General features: G+C 36.1%; 1 protein-coding gene across 1 annotated transcript in view; it reads left to right on the forward strand.

Moving 5' to 3' along the window:
• ZFYVE9 (zinc finger FYVE-type containing 9) overlaps positions 1–17,575 on the forward strand; it is a 121,554-nt gene that overhangs the window by 25,201 nt on the left and 78,778 nt on the right. The window contains exons 3-4 of the mRNA XM_065882736.1: positions 13,819–13,918; positions 16,365–16,541. Of these exons, the coding sequence (XP_065738808.1) occupies positions 13,819–13,918; positions 16,365–16,541 (277 nt within the window). The remainder of the gene's footprint in view (positions 1–13,818; positions 13,919–16,364; positions 16,542–17,575) is intronic.

A 17,575-nucleotide genomic window follows, 5' to 3' on the forward strand; every position in this document is an offset into this window, starting at 1 on the left:
GTATCACTTAATCCTGTACCCCTAATTTTCCCCTCCCCCTCTCCTTTTCCCCTTTGGTAAGCACTAGTTTGTTTTTTGCATCTGTTAGATCTGTTTCCATTTTGCATGTACACTCATTTGTATTATTTTTTAGGCTCCACATATAAGCCGTATGATACAGTATTTGCCTTTCTCTGTCTGGACTTATCTTACTTTTGGCTTGTTCATTCTTAGTGTATAGAAATACAAGTGATTTTTTGCATGTTGACTTTGTATCCTGCAACCTTGCTGAATTTGCTTATTAGTTCTTACGTTGTGTGTGTGTGTGTGTGTGTGTGTGCGTGCAATCTTTAGGGTTTTGTATGTGCCATCTGTGAACAGAGATAATTTTACTTCTTAATTTCCAATTTGAATGCCTTTTATTTGGTTTCCTTGCCTATTTGCTCTGGCTAAACTTCCAAAACTGAGTTTGAATACAAGTGGCAAAAGTGCATATTCTTGTCTTGTTCCTGTCTGAGACGAAAAGCTTTCTGTCTTTCACTGTTGCATATGATGTTAGTTTTGGGTTTTTTATATGTGGCCTTTATTATGTTGAGGTACTTTCCTTCTATTCTAAGTTTGTTTAGTGTATTTATCATGTAAGCATGTTGAATTTTGTTGTGCTTTTTCTGTATCAGTGATCATGTGGATCTTTTTTCATTCATTTAATGTTGTGTATTACATTGATTTTCCTTTGTTGAACCATCCTTGCATTCAAGGAAAAAAATCCCACTTGGTTATAATATATAATCCTTTTTATGTGTTGCTGAATTTGGTTTGCTAGTATTTTGTTGAGGATTTTTTGCATCAGTGTTCAAAAGGGATATTGGTCTCTAGTTTTCTTGTAATGTATTTGTCTGGCTTTGGTATCAGTAATGCTGGCCTCATAGAGTGAGTTAGGAAATATTCCTTCCCTTTCAGTTTTTTGGAAGAGTTTAAGATTTGATGTTCTTAAATGTTTGGTAGGGACTTCCCTGGCAGTCCAGTGGTTAAGACTCTGCGCTTCCACTGCAGGCAGCATGGGTTTGATCCCTGGTCGGGAACTAAGATCCCATATACCACACAGCATGGCCAAAACATAAAAAATGTTTGATAGAATTTACCAGTGATGCCCTCTGATTTGGAGCTTTTCTTTGTTAGGAGGTTTTTGATTACTGATTCAATCTGTTTGCTATAGATGTATTCAGATTTTCTATTTCTTCCTGATTCAGACTTGGTAGGTTTTGTGTTTCTAGGAATCGGTACATTTCATCTAGGTGGGTCACAATTTTTCTAAATCAAAACGGAATTAATTGAAAAACTCAGATTAGGATATTGAGTCTTAAATCAGTGCTTCCTTTGATAAAACAAATCAGAAGGTGGTTATAGGATGTCAGCTAACAATGTGTCTTTGCTATATAATGCATTCATCACATTTTCAATATATAAAAGGGCAAAAGAAATGTTTGAGTGGGTTATTAACAGTGGAGAAATATTTAAATTTATATTAAGAAGTAGAAATTAAAATTATGCCTAAATAGCAAAAAACCAGAAAATGTTGATAATACACAATGAAGGTGATGTTAAGTTGAAATCAGCATGATTATATTCAAAAAGCTGTATGTATCAATTCTTAGAGTTATTAATTCCTTTTGGGGGAAATAATTCCGAAGAACGAGGTTTGTAATCAAAAAGATGGTCATTTTAGTGTTACTTTTTTGTTTTTAATTTTTAAATTTTATTTAATTAATTTTTTTGGCTGTGTTGGGTCTGTGTTGCTGCCTAAGGGCTTTCTCTAGTTGTGACAAGTCGGAGCTACTCTTTCTTTTGTGGTTCATGGGCCTCTCACTGTTGTGGCCTCTCCCGTTGCAGAGCACAGGCTCCAGACACGCAGGCTCAGCAGCCATGGCTCATGGGCCCAGCCACCCCGCGGCATGTGGGATCTTCCCGGACTGGGGCACGAACCTGTGTCCCCTGCATCGGCAGGCAGACTCTCAACCACTGCACCACCAGGGAAGCCCCGGGGCTACTCTTCATTGCGGTGCGCAGTCTTCTCATTGCAGTGGCTTCTTTTGTTGCGGAGCATGGGCTCTAGGCATGCGGACTTCCATAGTTGTGGCTCGCAGGCTCTAGAGCACAGGCTCAGTAGTTGTGGCACACGGGCTTAGCTGCTCCGTGGCATGTGGACTCTTCCCAGACCAGGGATCGAACCTGTGTCCTGCGCATTGGCAGGCAGATTCTTATCCACTGCACCACCAGGGAAGCCCTAGTGTTACTTAAAATAGTAAATAAATTTGAAATAATTTCTGTACAAAATTGGATAGTGATAAGTTAAATATAATAATATAATTTGATTCCACCATTAAAAATTTTTATAAAGCTGTATGGAAAATACTTATGATGATGTATGAGTAAAATAAAATGCAAACTCATAGTTATACTTTGTTTTTAATTATAAAGATTATTCTTGGGCATACAAATAAGTATATCTAAGAGGAATGTGTAAAATTGAAAATGGATCATTTAGTTTGGTGGAATTTTGGATAATTATTCTCTTTTCCTCTCTGTTTTTAATTCTTAGAGTGGTTCTTAATATTGATTCAATTAAAAACAAGTCAGGATCTGTAAAATAATCTTGCCCAAAAAAGTCAAACTCAAGTCTGATCAAATGTCTAGATTTTGCAATCAATTTTAGGAAATACAGAGAGAAACTCACGTTAACCAACACCACAAGAAGGCAATCGATGAAATCCAGATTGTGGGAAAGTACAGGACAAATGACTCAATTTCTTCAATAAAATCTTTGTGTGTGTTTTTTTTCTAAAACACTGTATCATACACTATTTAAAAATTAAAAAAAATCCTTTTCATTATTATTTTTTTTTTGGCCATGTGGCTTGTGGGATCTCAGTTCCCTGACCAGGGGTTGAACATGGGCCACAGCAGTGAAAGCCCGGAATCCTAACCACTAGGCTACCAGAGAACTCCCTTCAGTAAAATATTTTTGAAGGAGAACCTATATATTAAAAGAGACTTGAGACAAATTCACCAGTCATAAAGTGTGGACCTTATTTGATTCTTGATTCAAGTATAACATTAAAAAACTAAATAAAATTAAAAATTTAAATATATTCATAAAAGCTTAATAAAAACACTATATTAAAAATATAAGACTCATACAGCATTGAATGCATATATTAGAAAAGAAAGATCTGAAGTCAGTCATCTAAGTGTCCACCTTAATAAACTAGAAAAAGAAGAGCAAATTAAATCCAAAATAATCAGAAGAAAAGAAATATTAAAAATTAGAGTAGAAATCAATGAAATTGAAAACAGGTCAGTAGAGAAAAATCAGTGAAACCAAAAGCTGGTCTTTGAAAAGAGCAATAAAATTAATAAGCCTCTAGACAGGCTCATTAAGAAAAAAGAGTGGACACAAGTTACTAATATCAGAAATGAAAGAAGGAACATCATTACACATTCCATTAAAAGGGTAATAGAGGAATACTATGCACAACTCTATGTCCACAAAGTTGGTAACTCAGAAGAAATGGACCAATCCCTTGAAAGACACAATTTGCCAAAATTCACACAAGAAGCAGTAGACAATGTGAATAGGCTTATGTCTATTAAAGAAATTAGGTCAGTAATTAATAACCTTCCAAGTCAGAAAGCACCAAGCCCAGGTGGGTTCACTGCTGAATCCAAACATTTGAGGAAGAAATTATACCACTCCTCCATAATCTCCTTTAGAAGATAGAACCAGAGGGAATACTTCCATACTCATTCTGTGAGGCCGGCATTCCTCTAATAACAAAACTAGACAAAGACATTATAAGAAAACTATGGACCAATATCTTTCATGAACATAGATGCAAAAATCCTCAACAAGATATTAGCAAATTGAATCCAACAGTGTATAAAAATAATCATATACCATGACTGAGTGGGATTTATCCTAGTTATGCAAGGCTAGTTTAACATTAGTAAATTAATTAATTTTAATCCATCACATCAATAGGCTAAAGAAGAAAAATCATGTGATCAACAGATGCAGGAAAAACCATTTGACAGAATGTAACACCCATTCATTATAAAACTGTTAGTAGATAAGGAAGAGAGAGGAACTTCCTCAACATGATAAAGAACATCTACAAAAAACTGACAGCTGATATAATAAATAGTGTGAAACTTGAAGCATTCTCACTAAGATCGTGAATGGGGCAAGATGTGCCCTCTCACCACTGCTTTTCAACATTCATACTGGAAGTCCTAGCTCAGGCAATAAGACAGGAAAAGGAAATAAAAGGTATGCAGATTGGGAAGAAAGAAATAAACCCGTGTCTTTGTTCACAGATAGCATAATCATCTATGTAGAAAATCTGAAAACATTGACCAAAAAACCCCTCCTGGAACCAATAAGTGATTACAGCAAGGGTGCCAGATAATAAGGTTAATATGCAAAAGTCAATTGCTTTCCTATATACCAGCAATGAATAAGTAGAAATCGAAATTAAAAACATGATATCATTGATGTTAGCACCCCCAAGACTAAATACTTAGGTATAAATCTAACAAAATATGTTGTATGTACAAGATTTATGTAAGGAAAACTACAGAACTCTCATGAGAGATACTCCATGTTCATGGATTGGAATACGCAATATTGTCAAGATGTCAGTTCTATAGATTGATCTATAGATTCAGTGCAATCCCAATCCCAACCAAAATTCCAGCAAGTTATTTAGTGTATATCCACAAACTGAATCTAATGTTTGTATATAGAGACTAAAAATCCAGTGTAGGCAACACAGTATTGAAGAAGAATAAAGTTGGAAGACTGGCACCACCAGACTTCGAGACTTACTATAATGCTGTAGTAAGCAAGACAGTTTGGCATTGGCAAAAGAATAGACAGATCAGTGGAACAGAAGAGAGATCCCAGGAAAAGGCCCACAGAAATATAGTTGACTTATCTTTGACAAAGGAACAGAGGCAATACAATGGGCAAACTGGGCATCTGCATGCAACAGATTGAGTCTAGATGCAGATCTTACACCTTACACAAAAATTTACTCAAAATAGATCACAGTCCTAAATGTAAAATGCAAAAATATAAGACTCCTAGAAGATAATGTAGGAGAAAATCTGGATGACCTTGGATTTGGTGATGAGTTTTTAGATGCCAAAAGCTCAATCCATGATAAGAATTGATAAGCTGGACTTGATTCAAATTAAAAACTTCTGTGAAATAACTTGTGAAGAGAATGAAAAGACAAACCAAAGACTGGGGAAAAATATTTGCAAAAGACATTTCCAATAAAGAAGTGTTATCCAAAATATACAGAGAACTCAATAAGAAAAGAAACAACTCAATTTAAAAGTGGGCCAAAGACCTTAACAGACACCCCATGAAAGAAGATATACGATGGCAAATAAGCATATGAATAGTTGCCCACGTTATAAGAGTAATGCAAATTAAGACAACAATGAGGTACTACTACACACTTAATTAGATTGGTCAAAATCCAGAATGCTGACATCACCAAATGATGGTGAGGATGTGGAGCAACAGGAACTCTCATTTATTGCTGGTGGGAATGCAAAATGGTACAGCCACTTTGGAAGACAGTTTGGCAGTTTCTTACAAAGAGAAACATAGGCTTACCATACAGTCTGGCAATCATACTCCTAGGTATTTATATAAATGAGTTGAAAACTTATATGTTCACACAAAAACTTGTACGTGAATGTTTATAGCAGCTTTATTCACAATTGCCAAAATTTGAAAGGAACCAAGATGTCCTTCAGGAGGAGAATGGATAAACTGTGGTACATCCAGAAAAAGGAATATTCAGTGCTAAAAAGAAATGAGCTTATCAAGCCTTAAAAAGAAATGGAGGAATCTTAAATGCATATTATTAAGTGAAAGAAGCCAATCCGAAAGGGCTATATACTGTATGATTCCAACTATATTACATTCTGGAAAAGGCAAAACTATGGAGACAAAAGGATTGGTGATTTACAGGGGTTAGTGGAGAGGGAAGGATAAATAGGCAGAGCACAGATATTTAGGGGAGTGAAAGTACTCTGTATGATACTATAATGGTGCATAAAAGTTATTATACATTTATCCAAACCCATAGAATGTATAAGACCAAGAGTAAACCCTCATGTAACTATGGACTTTAGGTGATAATGATGTATCAGTGTAGATTGATTGATTGTAAAAAATGTACCATTCTGGTGGGGGATGCTGATAAATGGCAGAGGCTAGGCACGTAGCCAGGGTAGGGGGTATATGGAAAATCTCTGTACCTTCAGCTTAATTTTGCTGTGAACCCCAAACTACCCTAAAAAATAAAGTCTATTAAAAATATATATGTGACTTTTTAAAATGTTGATACTGCTTGGATATTTGATATTAAGAAATTGTTCGTTTTTAAGGTGTGTGGTTTTGTTATGTTAAAATAGTCCCTATGTTTCAGAGATTATATATTGAAATATTTAAAGATTAAATGGTACCTGAAATGTATTTCAGAATGATTAAATGGGAGAGAAGTGGGTGAGGATTGACTTTGATAACGGTCTCACCTGGGTAATGGGCACTTGGGGTTTTGTTATGCTGTTATGTATACTTTTATATGATTGAAAATTTCTATAATAAAAAACTTTTTAAATCAAGAATGACCAGAGTATGGTTACAAAAATAGGGATATGTTTTAATTGCTTGCCTTTTTACAAATTAGCACTTTTAACCCACATATTACTCTTATAATGCATTATAAGTGTGTTATTTACAAGGTAATAACAGGATATATAAAAAATTAATTCAGAATATAGTAAAGGATATGAATCTGATAACTTCATACAAGTTTAAGGTTTTATGTTGAATCTTATTTCCTTACAACTCTTTCTGTTTATATAGCCTCACTTGGAAATAAAGTTTGAAGGTTTGGTCAGGGACCCTTTGGAGCCAGATACACTCTTAAAATGACTCTGATAATTATTGTTTTCAATTAATAACAGCAAAGTTGCAGCAGGTGTTTAGACAGAAGCAGGGTTCGAATCTGATTGAACTGCTTTAGTTCTTATTACATTGATTTTGGTATTTGTTAATTTGCAAGGGTAAAGTACTCTTTTGCACTTAAGAATTTTTACAAGTTATTACTGTCACTGGTCTTTGTGAGTGGCTGGATATTGGTCAGTCACAAGCACTTTCCTCTCCTGGTTTTTATTCTTGCAAGGCAGTTATTTCTGTCATAATTACAGGGCTTTTTGAAGACTTGGGACATCATTCTTTCTACTTTCTAATTTGGAAAGAAATAAGTGAGCATTTGATGATTTGAATTTTCAAGAATTGCAGTGGAGTGTTATTCACACTGTAAGGGGGTATAAATAGGCACAAAAAAAGGTACTGAATATGAAGCTTGTTCATAAATTTCGTAGTAGGGTTTGTTATCTGGAAAGCCATGAGTGGAAAATTTTAAAAGGAAAGGGATCTAAGGGCACCATCGTATATTTAGTACCTATAATGTGCTACATTTTACATGGGTTATCTCACTTAATCTTCATAAAAACCTTACATGGAGGATATTAATATTTCAGTTTTACATATGAGGAAAAACTGAGCCTCAGAGATTTTAAATTATTCGGCTAGTGAATGATAAAGTTGAGATTGGAACCCAGAAGTGCCACATTAAAGAAAATTACACACAAACGGAACATTTTAACCAATATTTCGCTGGAACATTATATAGCATATGTATTATAAATCATCATAATTTGTCTCTTTACAGTTAGTTGGATCATACAGATCCTGTCATTTAAGGTCATTCATAACCATTTGGCCTATAAGACTTGAGGTCACTATTATTAATAAACTGCTTAAAATGTGTTTGTGACTGTTGGAGTTGTGAATTTGAGCATGTATGATATAGCCCTTCCTTGATAAGTGCACATTAATGTTTGTTTCTCCATTCATATATTCGTTTGTGCAATCATTTTACTAATCCAGGAAGCAATAAGCATTTATCGAGTACCTATGTTATTTCAGGCACTGTGATATCAGTATTAACAATACTTTCATTCATTGTTCCATGGAGTTTACATTGTAGTTTGGGAAAATGGAGAATAAGTTAAATAAATGCAATAGATTGTGTTAGTTATGGTAATGAAGGTATATGGTCTGATACTTCAGCAATATAAGAAGTTCACATGTGCAAATATATAATTCTCTTTATTTCTAGAACTGACTTCACTCATCTGAGCCTGTAGCTCAGAGAACTAAGGAAGATACTTAGAAGACGTTTGGAATGTGGTGGGTTATTTCTGGTGGTCATAATGACTAGGGTCACTAATGGCATTTAGTAATCTGGGACGAGGACTGCTAAATGTCCTGTGTTAAACAGGACAATGCTGCCCAGTGAAGAATTGGCCCACCCAAAATGTCAAGACTGCCTTTGTTGAGAAACACTGACTGACCTGGCTCATGGCAGACAATTTCATCTTGGTCTTCTAGGCAAGTCCAGTATTATCCAGTAATTTAAAATCCAGGATTATTAACCCTTTCTCCGTCGGTTCATATCTCTTAGATTCTGTCCATCTTTTCCATGGTACTAATTCTAATGACCTGAGGGTCTTATTATATCATAATCTTTGTCTTTTTGAGAATGAGGGTCAGTGTTTCCAAGTCTCTCTTTCATTTTATATTGTAGTACACTATCTATTGATATGTCAGTCATAGGCACTGTCCAGTAGTTTTGTGCTGTTATGTTACACTCAATTTCATGTAGTTCTGTGGCATGGGTAATCCCACAGAAATGTGTACCTTTGCCTGTCTGCCATTTCTTTGCCATTCCAGGTAGTCCCTTGGCAAGTTATCCACTTTTGTAACTACTGTGTCTTTCTCTAAGCCCATTGGAAGCGTAAAGGATTCCCTCAACACTGTTCATAAGCCTGTGGGATATTGGCAAGGATGGGCATTCTTGGTTCCTTCTGTTTTAACTGCATTCTGCTGCACCCTAGCTCGTGCTTTTAAAAAGGTATCTTTGTTTTTGGGGGTTTTTTCGTTCTTTTTTGAGGTTATTTTCCCAAAGCACGAGTCCTCTACTTCTGAAAGTTCACAACTGTGCTAGTTTGCTAGGGCTGCTGCAACAAAATACCACTAGCTGGGTGGCTTAAACAAAGGGAATTTATTGTGTCACAATTCCAGAGGCTACAAGGCTGAGATGGAGGTGGTGATAGGGTTGGTTGCTTCTGAGGACTGTGAGGAAGAGATCTGTTCCGTGTCTCTCTCCTTGGTTTATAGATGGTTGTCTTTATATTCACATGGTATTCTCCCTGTAAGCATGCTGTGTCCAAATTGCTCATTTTATAAGTTCACCAGTCCTCGTGGATTAGGATCCCACCCTAATGACTTCATCTTAACTTGTATAACTCTGTAGAGGCCCTATCGCCAAATGATGTCATATTCTGAAGTAATAGGCATTAAGACTAATTATTGTATTTGGGGCAGATACAATTCAACCCATGGCACCAATTACTATTCTTTTTTCCTCTATTTTTTTTAATACAGAAGAAGCTCTACTCAAAGTTAAAAGATCCCAATCCAACACCTAAAAAATTTATGTAAAGTAAAAGGGGAGAAAGAAAAAGGCCCTATTTCCATCCAACTCTCATCCCCAACTTGACTGTTACTTTTCCATGACAGTCAGTACATAAAGACTATCTCATTTTTAAAATTTATTTATTTTTAAAATTTATTTTTGGCTGCGTTGGGTCTTCGTTGCTGTGCGCCGGCTTTCTCTAGTTGTGGTGAGCGGGGGCTACTCTTCGTTGCGGTGCGCAGGCTTCTCACTGCGGTGGCTTCTCTTGTTGCAGGGCAGGGGCTCTAGGCTCGTGGGCTTCAGTAGTTGTGGCTTGTGGGCTCTAGAGCGCAGGCTCAGTAGTGTGGCACACGGGCTTAGTTGCTCCGCGGCATGTGGGATCTTCCCCGACCAGGGCTCAAACCTGTGTCCCCTGCATTGGCAGGCAGATTCTTAACCACTGCACCACCAGTGAAGCCCCTATCTTATTCTTTTTAACAGCATGAATTGCATTAGGCTTTATGGTTATACTGCAGTTTAACCATTCCTCTTCTTCCTGATGAACATTCAGGTTGTTTTCAACTTTCGGCTATTACAAAGTATACAGAGATAATTCTTGTATACATCTCTTTGCATATGTGGGTTTTTTGGTAGGATAAATTTTTTAAATTGCATGTACTGAGTCAAAGGAAATGAACACTTAAAAATTTTAAAGATATTGTTAAATTAGCCTACCAATTTATGCTACCATCAGCAGGATATGGGAGAAAGTTCCTCTTTTCTCTAAGCCCTCTCCACCACTGAACGATGTCAGTTTTAAAAAAAACCAAAAATACTTTGCCTGTACCATAGAATAAGAATATCTCATTCTTTAGTTTTTATTTTGTCACTAGTGATACTTAGTATCTATTTATTGGCTATTTTATTTAATTTTCTGTGAATTTATCTCTGTGAGTTCTCTGCCTGTTTTTCCTTGGAGGTATTTGTATTTTTCTTATTACTTTATTGAAGCTCTTTATATGTTATGGATATTAGCCCTTTGTCCATTATATATAACACAAATATTTTATCCAGTGTGATATTTTATTTTTTTATGCTATTGTAAATGGAATTGTTTTTGTAACTTCCTTTTTAGATTGTTCATTATTAGTATGTATAGAAATACAACTGATTTTTGTTTATTGACTTTGTATCCTGCAACTTTGCTGAATTCATTTATTAGTTCTAACACATTTTTTTGTTGAATCTTTAGGGTTTTCCACATACAAGATCACATAATCTGCAAACAGATAATTTTACTTCTTCCTTTCCAATTCGAATGCCTTTTATTATTATTATTTTTCTTGCCTAATTACCCTGACTAGAATTTCCAGTACCATGTTGAATAGAAGAGGTGAAGGCAGGCATCCTTGCCTTGTTCCTGATCTCAGAGGAAAAGCTTTCAGTATTTTACCTTTGAGTATGATGTTTGCTGTGGGTTTTTCATATGTGGCTTTTACTATGATGTGGTAGTTTCCTTCTACTTCTAGTTTTTTTAATTGTTTTTATTGTGAAAGAGTGCATTTTGTCAAATTCTTTTTCTGCGTCAATTGATATGATCACATGTTTTTTTCCCTTCATCCTGTTAATGTGTATTATATTGATTTTTTTTCTTTTTTAAAAATCTATTTATTTTACTTGTTTATCTTTGGCTATGTTGGGTCTTCATTGCTGCGCGTGGGCTTTCTCCAGCTGCAGCGAGCAGCGGCCACTGTCTGTTGAGGTGCTTAGGCTTCCCGTTACAGTGGCCTCTCCTGTTGCAGAGCACAGGCTCTAGGCGCGTGGACCTCAGTAGTTGTGGCACATGGGCTCAGCAGTTGTGGCTTGTGGGCTCTAGAGCCCGGGCTCAGTAGTTGTGGCGCACGGGCTTAGTTGCTCTGTGGCATGTGGGATCTTCCCAGACCAAGGATCAAACCTGTGTCCCCTGCATTGGCAGGTGGATTCCCAACCACTGCGCCACCAGGGAAGCCCTCTATTGATTTTTTATGTTGAACCATCCCAAATTTATTCTTGCTCCCCTCTGTTTTCCCCCATGTTGCAGCCATGCAGATCTGATCATGTCTTTTTCTTTGATTAAAACATTTAAGTGATTTCCCATTGCTCTGTTAAAAAGACCAAAACTGTTAATATAACCTAGAGAACCTTTGCTTGGTCTAGCCTCATCTTATTCCATGCATCCCTTAACTCTCAAGGTCTCTAGCCACATTAACCCTTTTTAGTTTCTTGAAAGAGCCATGTTCTAACCCTAATGGCACCCTGGCACATGGTATTTCTTCTGCTTACTCTTGTCTCTCTCCTTGGTACCATTTTATGCATAGAAAACTTACCCATACTTCAGATTTTATCTGTCGTTTCCTAAATAAAATCTTCCCTGACCCTGCCAAGCTAGGTAAAACCTAGATTACATGATCTTATTTTACCATGTACTTCTTTTGAAGCAAGTAATTTTACACTCACTTGTGTTATTATTTGATTTTAGATTATAACCTCTGTAGACTGTAAATTCCACAAAAGCAAGGGCCATATCTGTTTTGTTCACTGCTACACCCAGTAGGGTAGCCCGGTGCCCAGTACATAATCAAAGCTCAAATATTTGTGGAATAAATGAGTGAATGAAGGCTTCTTGGTTTTACTTCTTGATTAGAAGGGTTATTGAAGGATTTCAATATTAACAATTCAATTTAATTTTTAGGAAGTTCTGTCATTTGGCATTTGTGTGAAAGATGAATTGGACAGACACATCTGAAGGTTAGGAGGACAGATAATAGATTTTGATGATCTCCTAGGCCTCATATAATAAAGGCTTGAATAAAGGCAGCAGCATAGGATGGAGAGGAAGAGGTGGGATTTGGGGAGAACCATTTAAGAGAGAGAACAACACGACTTAGTGACTGACTGGATGTGGTCATAGTGATGGAGAAGGAAAAATCAAAGTCTCAAAATGATACATGAATATAGTATGAGACATCATTACATAGTGGTTAGGAACAGAGCCTTTGGAGACGTTTTATGTAACTTACTAGCTGTATGACATAGCAGTTTTACTTCACCTTTGTTTATTTAACTCTGTTAATTATAAATGAATGCCTTCATAGAATTTATGAGGTTGAATAGGATAATACATGTATGTAAAGTGCCTAGTATTCATACAGTTTGCTGTGAACTTGAGCAAGTCTTTTAACCATCCAAATTTAGTTTCCTCTGATAGAAAATAAGGATAATATATCCCCTGTTCTCCCTGTATCACAGAGTTACTTTGAAAATGTGAAGCCTCTGAAAAATGTAAATTGGTAGTCATGTTAGCTAGGTATATTAATTACATCTAGTAGAAGAAGAGATGATTGCTCTCACTTTGTCTTTAATAGGACCTCATCTCTTGTTTCATCTTTGTAAGATATAGGATACATACTGTCCATAAAAACTGGATTAGTAAAATTTACACTACTGGGAACACCTTTCTGCCTGTATGGAACTCTGTGTGATAAGGGACTAATGAGTTCTCAAGAAGATAAATCTTAACAGGGAGCTAATGTGATCCTTGTTGCCTGGTATGGAAGGAAGAAGAAAGTAAGATTGTCGGGAACTGACCCTGGAAAGTGGAAATAAGGTGCTGGAAATTGGCATGGCCAATTTTTGGTTGTCTGCTCTGATTCCCTGTAGCTGGGGCTGTGCATATTTTTATGATTGAGTTGTGTATTTTGATCTTTCCTGGCCTTCATAGCAAACCAGTGAAAGCAGATGGTATGATTATTATTCTGCACATAAGGACAGTAAAAAAAAACAGAAGTTAAAGCCCAGAATTCCCAGTCTTTGTTTATTTCACCTGCTATATTGCCTCTTCAAACAGAAATAGCAGATGTTACTGTTCTAAACCCCCATGTTATGTGATATTGTGTACAGGAATTTTGCCCAAGGGCAGCTTAGATATTTTTCCCCTGCTATGTATTTGGTGTGTAATCTTGGCTGAGATTTTTGTTCTCAGCCAGCAATTTCACTTTCCTTATTTTTGACAGACATGTTAATCTCTTTCTTGCTTTTGAATTGCGTCTTGTACCCAGCTTCCTCAATTGCATTTTCCTTTGAAGTTTTTAGTGTTGTATTAGTACTGTTCCCTGTCTCTCAGTGTTGGTCAGTATTGGTTTACTTCCTTTATACTGTGATCCTAAGTAAATTTAGTATATTCTTTTTCCTGCAGGTTTTCTGTGCTTCCTGCTGTAGCTTGAAATGTAAACTGTTATACATGGATAGAAAGGAAGCTAGAGTATGTGTAATCTGCCATTCAGTGCTAATGAATGGTAAGTATTAAAACAGGTTGAATTCACAGTTATTGAGACGGAACAAGAGAATTCCAATGAAGAGACTACTGTTTTTTCCTTCCTTGCTCTACAAGTTGCTCAGCTTCTCAAATGTCATAACTACCTGAAAAATTTAAAAATACCTTAGCATTTCAGAATTCCTGTGCCTAATTTAATGAATAAATGCTAAAGTCAGGTAAGTTTTGCAGGAAAAAAGGAAATTCTTGTGGAAATCTGGTGCTCTGTGGCTGTTAATGTTCCTGTGAAATGACTGGACTGGGAGTGGGGAGGGGGCTATTGACCACTGAGATGATGAAATATTAAAATTGGGCTGAGGTTTTCCTTTTAAGGGAAGCTTTCTCTTTCTAGGGAATATCTTAATAATTTAGAACACATTCTTATTGACACTTTGGTTCACTCATCTTGTTAAAAATAAATATTTTAGCATCTCGAATCAAATAGAAAATTGCATTTTTCTGTCACTTATCATCTTAATACTACTTAGATTTGTCATAAGAGTAATAGTTTTTAATTTACTTATGTGGTAAAAGAATATGGCCAGGAGAAGGTAAATATAGCTTATCCAGTGTTCACCTTTTGCAGGACTGGAAATAAATCCAAGGGCATTTTAGTTAAAACAAAACTCCCCAAACAGACAACCCCCGCCCCCCAGAGTATTCTTGTAAAGAGATACAATAAAATTGACTAGGCTGTATAGTATTTTCTCTTTGAGTGCATCTTTGTACAGTTGCCAGAACAGTTACTAATAGACATAAAATGTTGAACTTAGACACCACTGCTGCTTGTGCCAGGATAATGTGTCTCCTGGAGGCTGAAACTTATCTGCTCAAGGCCCCTCCTGCTCTGTGTGTCTGCATTGCTCATAGTGATGTTTTCCTGTTGCTTCCTTATTAACCTATTGCATGTCATTTAATCTGATCTGTTCTAATTTCCTATGGTCCACCCAATTTCCTCCCATTTCTGAATTCTTATAATTTTGATCAAATATGAATTCATTCTCTTTACTCTTAAGGGTCATTTTTCAGATGGTGGTTATTTCACTCAGTGATGATTTCATTTTTGGATATTTATCCACAGATAAGAGCATGCTGCTTAATTTCAATACCTGATACCTCTTTTATTTGTTGAGGTCTTCCAACTTGATGGCTTTTTTTTTTTTTTTTAACTTGGCATAGCTAAAGATGAAGGAAATGGCAGAGGATTCATATGGAATACTTACTTTTTATTAAGCCAAGGATGCCCTTAACAAGGGGATCCTAAAGTAATCTACTTTTTGTGGTTTTTCCAACGTCTTTCCTCTCGCATGGCTTAGCCTGGTCTTTTACTGAATATTTGATTTGATGCTTTTCAGTGTTCCCTATCCCTTTTCCCCTTTCTCCTTTTCTCTTCCTTCCCTCTTCCTGCCAGTGCTTTCAAAGGAACATAGCTGTTGTTTCTAGCTTTGTCCTGCAGTTTGGAGGCAATAAGTATTCAAAATCTTATGGATCATTCTTTGATGTAGAATGAGATTTTTAAAAAGATGCTCCAAAAATTGGGTGGTTTCTATTCCTGGGCATGTGATATTACCTGAACCCAGAAGATAAAATTTATATCTTTCATTTCTGTAGTATCTTTCATCCTATTTACTTTAAAAACAATAGTTGATATGTCAGTATTTAGTTAGTAAAATTATAGAGTATACAGAACCTTAACACATTTGTGATCATTTATATTGGTTGATGGCACTTATGTGATATTGGCACATTTTCATGTTCAAATGGGTCCTGTGCTTTTGAGACACACCAAAGATGTGAAATGGTTGTTTTTGATGGATACTTTTACACAGGGTAATGATTGCACAAAAGCAAAATTCACGGAAATGTTGAGATATGTTCTCCTGAGCTTTAGGCTTCAGAATTTTTAAAATGAGATTTTACCTCAACTTAGAAGAGCCTAAAAACCTAGATATGAATCAAAAGATATCATATAGTGGAGTTATGTTATTTTAGCCCCTGATTTTGATTTTTGACAGAATTTTGTAAAATGCATTGAATATTAAACCTGCCCTACCCACCAGAAGTGTCTAAATGCTATCCCAGTTGCAAGTCCTTAATAAATTTAATGTTGTTTTACTCTCTCTTAAGGGAGTATATGGTCCCTTTGAAAGAAGCCAGGGGCGTAGTCATTTACCTCAGACTGATCCGCTATCAGTCTATATCAGAAGTATCATATAATTCTTATTTGTTGCTTCCAAATAGCTTACTTAACTACATGGTCTCCTTTATTGAATAAAATCACCTATCTCCTTAATACTTTCACTAGCTGGAAGAGAGACATACTATGAGTGTTAATTAGGAGGAACTACATTATTTATCCAGTATTGTGGAGGTCTTGATGTCCATATTTTGCAATCCATTCACATTGATTGTGTCTGTATTTGCTTTAGCTCAAGCCTGGGAGAACATGATGAGTGCCTCAAGCCAGAGCCCTAACCCTAACAATCCTGCTGAATACTGTTCTACTATCCCTCCCTTGCAGCAAGCTCAGGCCTCAGGAGCCCTGAGCTCTCCACCTCCCACTGTGATGGTACCTGTGGGAGTTTTAAAGCACCCTGGAGCAGAAGGTAGGGGATCATGTGCTATTCTCTCTCTTTTTCCTCACCAAGTTCCTCTGAAAAGGTGCTGATGTGATTTTACATCACAAGTCTTTAACACACTGCAGATAAGTCCCTTTGGGTGGTTCTTAAGGTGGAAGAACAAGGTGAGAAATGTGTTGAGACTATTTCTGGGCAAGTAAAGAAGAATATTGTGTTGCCTAATATTTTGGAGGCACCTCTAAAAATATGCCAGTACCCTCTCCAACTTAAGAATGGAGTAATTACTTTGCTTTTATTTGAAAAGAGTTGCAGAATTTGAAATCAGCCTGCAAAATCCTAGCCTCATGCCTACCTTAGTGTTCTTTGCAGGACTTTAGTAAGGGATGAAAATAAGAATTCTTTTTTCTGACCAGCTCATTCTAGTATTGCCTTTTGGAATATATATTGCCATTTTCTCTTTTCATTTTTAATCTGTCCCTGTAAAAATATGAAAATACTTTGTTAGGTACACAGACATTTATAAAATCCAGAACTTTAATTCTGATTATATCATATGATAGGTAGAAAATCATAGGCTCAACTTATTTTAGTTTATTATATCTTTATGATTATGATATTGTCAGATGAAAGGCACTTTGTAAGTTCAGGGGATTATCAATAGTAAAAATAACAAATATTTCCTTGAAATGATCTGTCAAGAAGTCTCCCCTGATAATTAAACTCTGTCTTCTTTCATTAATTTTGTATCTTTTTGTCTAGCAATATTCCTTTCCCCTTGTAAAATAGCCCTCCACTTTTGAAGATCAAAAACTTCTATTGACATTATCATACTCTTCTGAGCTCAGGCTTTCATTCTTAAAATCTTTATTCTCTTTACTTCATTTGTTGTTTTTGTTGTTCTTTCCTGGTCTCTCTTTGTTTTGGCCGTTTGAATTGATTTTCAAAACTGGATTTAAAGAGATCATTTCGTCAGACTCAGTTTTCCAGCTTTTCCCCATCCTTTTACTAAAATGCAGACTACTGCATTTCACTGTCTGCACTGCTGGATCAGTCTTTTTCTT

This window comes from Phocoena phocoena, chromosome 1, assembly GCF_963924675.1.
Source record: "Phocoena phocoena chromosome 1, mPhoPho1.1, whole genome shotgun sequence".
In the NCBI taxonomy this organism is placed as follows: domain Eukaryota; kingdom Metazoa; phylum Chordata; class Mammalia; order Artiodactyla; family Phocoenidae; genus Phocoena; species Phocoena phocoena.